This window comes from Penaeus vannamei, chromosome 15 (genome assembly GCF_042767895.1).
Source record: "Penaeus vannamei isolate JL-2024 chromosome 15, ASM4276789v1, whole genome shotgun sequence".
NCBI lineage: Eukaryota > Metazoa > Arthropoda > Malacostraca > Decapoda > Penaeidae > Penaeus > Penaeus vannamei.
Genome location: NC_091563.1, coordinates 30,353,828 through 30,361,327, shown reverse-complemented (window position 1 = coordinate 30,361,327; position 7,500 = coordinate 30,353,828). Strand labels below are relative to the sequence as shown.

At 35.6% G+C, this 7,500-nt stretch overlaps 1 protein-coding gene across 1 annotated transcript in view; it reads left to right on the top strand.

Annotated features, from left to right (window-relative positions):
• LOC113825387 (DE-cadherin) overlaps nt 1-7,500 on the top strand; it is a 263,829-nt gene that overhangs the window by 191,232 nt on the left and 65,097 nt on the right. Inside the window, exons 3-10 of the mRNA XM_070130637.1 lie at nt 220-434; nt 1,480-1,648; nt 1,825-1,950; nt 2,777-2,862; nt 3,227-3,365; nt 4,948-4,962; nt 6,395-6,418; nt 7,414-7,500. The exon at nt 7,414-7,500 is cut by the window's right edge and continues 8 nt beyond it. Of these exons, the coding sequence (XP_069986738.1) occupies nt 220-434; nt 1,480-1,648; nt 1,825-1,950; nt 2,777-2,862; nt 3,227-3,365; nt 4,948-4,962; nt 6,395-6,418; nt 7,414-7,500 (861 nt within the window). The remainder of the gene's footprint in view (nt 1-219; nt 435-1,479; nt 1,649-1,824; nt 1,951-2,776; nt 2,863-3,226; nt 3,366-4,947; nt 4,963-6,394; nt 6,419-7,413) is intronic.

The window sequence follows — 7,500 nt, the reverse complement described above, 5'->3', positions numbered from 1 at the left end:
TCCACCAGAACAGCACACACACACACACACACACACACACACACACACACACACACACACACACACACACACACACACACACACACACACACACACACACACACATATATATATATATATATATATATATATATATATATATATATATATATTTTTTTTTTTTTTTTTTTTTTTTTTTTTTTTTTGATGACTTACAGTATCCCTTTTCTGTCCTCGCAGCATCATCGGCAGCAGAACCCTTCGGAGATGATCTCGAAGAGCAGCATCAACACACCCGGAATCACTACAAAGACCAGCGCAGCTTCCACCGCCGTCGCCTCCGCCACCACCTCACGCGGCGACACCTCAACGACCGACACCAACTCAGGTTCTCCCAGCTGGAATACCGACAGACGGTGCCAGAGAACATCCCTCTGCACACGTCCATCCTCACGGTGAGTTGCTCTGAAATTATTGATTACGTGTGGAAACTCTACGGGGACTTTCTCCACATTTCACTTACTAGCACATACATTTTCGTCATGTTACGTAAGCGTTTATATAATTCACAATAGAGAAAAATGCTTTTGATTTTGAGAATAAAGAAAAAAAGCAAAACAAAAAACGATATTTTTGCTTCACCCATTCCAACAACGAGCTGAAATGAAATATTTTATAGATATACAGTATGCAAGCAGCGAGAAGTCTACGGATATTCCTCTCCACATTTCATTTACAGTAACAAAAAGTCTGTTTTTATAAGTACAAAGATGATTCACAATAAGATTTTTTTTTTTTTGCTGATCTAATTCTAGATTTTTTCTTTTTTCTTTCTCTCTTTTCTCTTTTTTTCTTTTTTATTTATATTCTTTTTTTTTTTTTTAGAAGAAAATCAGATGCGCAAGGTACTCACATTCGCTCTCACACACATTTACACCTTAATGGAGCGCATTAAGGAGTATCTCGTGATGGCTTGCTCTCAAAAGGGATAAGAGAGACTGAAGCTGCAAACACAATTTCACAAACCCTAAATTATCCCTTTTCTTTTCATATTTACTCTCCATTTGTTGTTTTCATGATCAATGTCACGCGTGACCGTGGATACACAAATAACGACAATAGGAAACATAACAATACTGATCCCGAAATAGAACACACAGTACAGTCTAACAATAACGATGACGTCAATAGTATCTATAACAAGCACAGTGACAACAAGCGCCTTTGTTTCCATTTGCGTCCGCGTTCTTTGTTATTAACAGTATAAGCACGCGTTTACACATCAATATCAGTCACGTGACCCCTTTTCTATTGAAACGAAACGCAATAAATTCTTCCTTTTGGCAGTCCAGTGTGAGGATCGCAATTTTACTTTAAGCTTCACGGTCCTAGCATTTAACGTTTAATCTATTTATATATTTATTTATTCTTCCCTGTGATCATATTATCCAGCTATTTAACAGAGCCAATTTATCTGACACTTTCTCCTCCTCTATGTAGGTTTCCGCCTCGGACCCTTGGCTAGAGGACGGGGCAGCCATAAGATATCAAATAAGCGACACAGAGAACTTCGAGATCGACCAAAAGGGCGTTCTCTACAACGTCAGATCGCTGGACTACGAGCAAACCGCGGGCTTGTATCAGCTCCAGGTATCCGCCGAGATTCCGGGTGAGTTTTCGAAGCTTCGCCAACGCTCTCGAATCACGCTTCAGTTATGCGCTTCGCACTGCATTATTCGCACTATCTGATCTTAAAGCTGATTTACTCTCGAGTAGGATGGCCAGTCTAGCTGTGATTCACCACCTTATCTCTTCCTCCACACTCTCGACGCCCGCCATTTTCAGGATCAGACGGGAGGGGGCGCAGGAAAGCAGTCGTCCCCGCCTACATCCGGGTCACCGACGCCTCCGAACCCCCGGCCTTCGACACCTCGCATTACTATTTCTCCATCTCGGGATTCGCGCAGCCTGGTAGGAAATCATTATTTTTGTCTGAGGGAATTTTATTATTGGTTTATAAAGGATTACGGTGAATTATCTTTATCTATCATGTGTGTGGATATCTATCTAAATATCCGCTTTTGTTCATTTTGTTCACTATGTCCTTGCATGATGTATATCGATCGAGCGATCTATTTTTTATCTGCATCTGTCTTTCTATTTATCCTATAATCTAATTATTTTCATTTATCTATCTATCTATATCTGTCTGAAATCTATCTTTTATCTGTCTGTAACTTTCTTTCTCTCTCTATCTCTATCAATCTGTATATAATGTATCTATATCTATCTATCAATCTATTTATCTATCTATCAATCTATTTATCTATCAATCTATTTATTTATCTATCTCTATCTATCAATCTATTCACCTATTCATATCTATCTATCAATCTATTCACCTATCTCTATCTATCAATCTATTTATCTATCTGTTTATATCTATCAATCTATTTATCTATCTGTTTATATCTATCAATCTATTTATCTATCTGTTTATATCTATCAATCTATTTATCTATCTGTTTATATCTATCAATCTATTTATCTATCTCTACCTATCAATCCCTGTCCATCAATCAATCAACCTATCTTTATCAATCTATTTATCTATCAATCTATTTATCTATCTATCTCTATCTATCAATCTATTTATCTATCTATCTCTATCCATCAATCTGTTTATCTATCTATCTCTATCTATTAATCTATTTATCTATCCCTCTCCATCTATCTATCTATATGGAGTCGACTGATGACCTTGTTTTACCGAATCAACTAATTCATTAAACTTCAGGAACCTCCGTCGGACAAGTGCTGGCGAGAGACGACGACCGGGATCTCGATACTTACGCTCTCGACGGGGTGGACCCTCCTGATCTGGTGAGTGTGTGTGTATTTGTGTGCGTGCGTGCGTGTGTGTGTGTGTGTGTGTGTGTGTGTGTGTGTGTGTGTGTGTGTTTGTGTGTGTGTGTGTGTGTGATTGTGTGTGATTGTGTGTGTGTGTGTGATTGTTTGTGTAATTATGTGTGTGATTGTGTGTGTGATTGTGTGTGTGTGTATTTATGTGTGCATGTTTATGTGTGTGTTTATGTTTGTGTGTGCATGTATGTGTGTATGTTTATGTGTTGGGTGTATTTAGGTGTGTGTGTGTTTATACATGTGTGCGCGCGCGTATGCATACACATTCTCATAAACGCACACAGAAGCCCCCAACCAAACTGACTGAGCCGCCTTCCCTCCCTAGTTCATGATCGAGGGCGAGACCGGCGTCCTGCGGCTGGGGGGCCTCCCTCCCCCCTCCCAGTGGGTGCACAACTTCCAGGCCGCCGCCATCGACTACCGGGGTCACGTGACCTTTGTCCCCGTCACAGTCTACGTCATAGGTCGGTCGAGCGACTGTTTCGAGAACTTTGTCGGACGCTGCTCATGTTAATTACATTGCGTGGCTCTTCTGATGCGTTTATTGAAGGGGATTAAGTTTGATTGATTGAAATAATGTCTCCATTATCTCGCATAGGAGTCTGAATCATCAACAAAACGGCACGAACGTTTTTTCTCTGTGATTCAGAGATTTTTGTTTTTGCCTTTAAATGAAAGCCATTGATAAAAGGATAATGATAATTATATTGATTGTAATAACTGTGATGGTTATAGTATTGATTAAAATAACTGTAATGATAATGATAATGAAAGTTATATTGATAATGATCACAATGATAATCAGAACCATAATAATATTGTATAACAATGATCATGCTAATGATAATCAATAATGATATTAATGATAATCATATTATAATCATAATAATGGTTTTACTACTACTAAAGGTAATGTTATTGATGATGATAAAATGATAAGAGTAATAGCAGTATTGATAATGATGATAACTGAAATAATGATAATGATAAAATTAACAATGATGATAATGGCAATGCTGAAATAATGATAGTAATGGTAATAATTACAATAATAGTGATAATGATATTATTACTACTACCACTAATAATAATGGTGATAATGATGATAATGACAATAACGATGATATTGATGATACTGTGATTATCATTGTTATCATGCCTCTTATCATTATGACCGTTTTTATCATCGATATTACTTTTATTATTGTTATTATTATTATAGTTGTTGCTGTTGTAGTTATTATCATTGTTATTATTATTACTGCTATCAAATTATCATCAATAAGATTGTTATTATTGCAATCATTATTATCATTATTATTAAAACTATCATAATTGCTACTATAGATATTATCATTATGATATCACCAATATAATTATCCTTATCAACACCACGAAAGAAATATAGTCATATATCAAACTACCTGAAACGTAAACACACACACACACACACACACACACACACACACACACACACACACACACACACACACACACACACACACACACACACACACACACACACACACACACACACACACACACACACACACACACACACACACACACACACACACACACACAAACACACACACACAAACGCAGACACACATGCACGCACACACACACACACACACACGCCCACACACACACACACACACGCACACACACACACACTCACACACACACACACACACACACACGCACACACACACACATACACACACAAAAATCAGTTTAACATGCCCCTTCCCCCCTTCAGAGGCAGCAGGAGAAGCCCACAACGTTAATACCATGATCGACGTTACTCCTTGTATACAATATCAGGCCCGGCAGATGGTTATAACGATGCTATAAGTCTCGGGATAAACTAATAAACGTGAAAGAAAACACATGAGATATATTGTCATTTGCATGTATAGGATGCTTCGAGATATTATGTCTTTATGATGTTCGATTTACTTATTTCTTTGTTTTATTATTGATTGTTATTCTCTTTTTTTCTCTCTCTCTTCTCGTTTCCTCGTCCGGGGTTATGTTCGACAGCCATCCCATCTTACGGTAAGGGTGAAGGAGATATGTCTTTGTACTTGAGATGTCGGCCTTAGTGGATTCCTAATCAAAGGGGCGTTATCCTCATAAGCATTTGTTGTTGTTGTTATTGTTGGTATTATCATTATGGTTAATATCATTATCATATTTCTTAAAAATCATGTTTTCTATTTTCTATTGTTATTATCATTATTATTTCTTTTCGAATCATCATCATCCTCATTATTATTATTATTATCATTATTATTATTATTATTATTATTATTATTATTATTATTATTATTATTATTATTATTATTATTATTATTATTATTATTATTATTATTATTATCATTATTATTAATATTATTATTGATCGCATTATACTTATTAATGATAATGATAATGATAATAATAGTAATGATAATAACAATAATAATAATAATAATAATAATAGTAATAATAATGATAATAATAGTAATAATGATAATAATGATAATTATGATAACTATTATCGTTGTTGTTGGTATCAGTATCATTGTCATAATGATTATTATTATTGTTATGATTATGATTATCATTATTATTGTTGTTATTAATACTAGTATCATCATTGCTGTTGTCTTGTTGTTGCTATTATTATGATTATTATTATTATTACTATTACTATTATTATTATTATTGTTATTATTATCTTTATCGTTATTACAATTTTCATTGCTATTAATACTGCTATTGTTATTATCATTATGATTGTTGTTGTCATCATTGTTATTTTTATGATAATTATAACATATATTATTATTATCCCTATCATAATTATCATTATTATTATTATTATCATTATTTTCATTATAATCATCATTACTACAATTTATATCGCTATTATTTTTATTATCATTAGGATTATCATTATTATCATCATTATTAATAGAATCAATATTTTCATTAACATTCTTATTCTTATTTTTAACTTCACTCAGCATATTATTGTTATTATCTTTATTTTGATTATCATTATCCTTGCCATCACTATTTCTATCAACATCATATCATCATTGTTTTTATTATCAGTATCATCGTTATTATTAATTTATTGTGATTGATGCCGTTGGTGTTGTTACATTTATTGCATTTGTTTTCATTACAATTAATGCTATCAATAATATTAATCTTATTTATAGCATTAATTGTAATGATAACAAATACAATAAATGTACCAACACCAACGGCATCACTTTTCAGCATATGAATATTAATCATCATATGCTGCTCATCTCAAAATCCATTCTCTCAAGTCAACACCGCCCGCATACCATTAACCACATGGCCTATACTATCAATCAGCTATTATATACTATTATTAATGATTATTATTAACCAGCATACCCGAGGCGCCACCACTGATCTGACCTCCTTCTCCCCCTCATGACTGCTCCCCCTCATGGACTCACGGACACAGCGCGGCTCGTCGGTGACCCCGAAGGTGAGTGTCGGAGCCGAGGTCAACCGCCGACCTGGCTCCGTCGATCGTAAAGCGAGACAATAACACGGCGATGATGACGTCATTAAAGCTGGGATACTAAGCCTGTTTATGGGTTTTGTTGATGAGGGCGGGTTCCTTGCTCTCATGTATATAAATATTAACAAAAAGAATGTTATGTTGATGGTCAATTCTGCGCGTTCGTATTCACGTCTGCATATTGTAACTGTGTCATTGTCTGTCTGTTTCTATGTCTGTCTTTGTTTCCGTTTGTTTGTTTGTCATTGTCTGTCTGTTTCTACACCTGTCCTTGTGTCTCTTTGTATGTTTGGCTTTCTGTCTTCCTGATTTATTTTCTGTCTGGCTTTGTGTCTGCCGGTCTGTCTCTCTGTCTGTCTCTCTCTCTCTCTCTCTCTCTCTCTCTCTCTCTCTCTCTCTCTCTCTCTCTCTCTCTCTCTCTCTCTCTCTCTCTCTCTCTCTCTCTCTCTCACTCTCTCTTTCTCTCTCTCTCTTTGTCTCTCCTTCGATCTCCTTCTGTACGTCTCTTTCTCTTTCTATCTGCCTGCCTGTCTGTCTGTCAGTCTGCCTGCCTGTGTGTACGTGTGTGTGTATACATTTCTATATATCTGTCTCCGTGTATGTAAATGTCTTTGTCTGTCTGCCTCTCTCCCACTTTCTCTCCCACACATTATGCATTCTTATGTATATGAAAATAAAAATATATACATACATATACTGCCTGTGTGTATATGACCTACACATCAACATATCACTCAATAGATTAATAAGTAGCATCTCGTCACAAGTTCAGGCACTCAGTTCATCATTATCACACAATATCACACGTACCGTAATACCTATAAAATATATAATACCTATAATATATATAATACGTAATACATATAATATATCAGCTAACATATCACAAATATGAATCACGCAAAAATATAAATAAACAAACCTGGAATTTCATGTCCTACGTTTTTTTCCCCCGCCAGAAGAAAACCGGTACAAGCCAAGTTTCCCCGAGTGCGACGCCTACCATGACATCCACGTGAGGGAGAACATGACGGCGAACACACCTG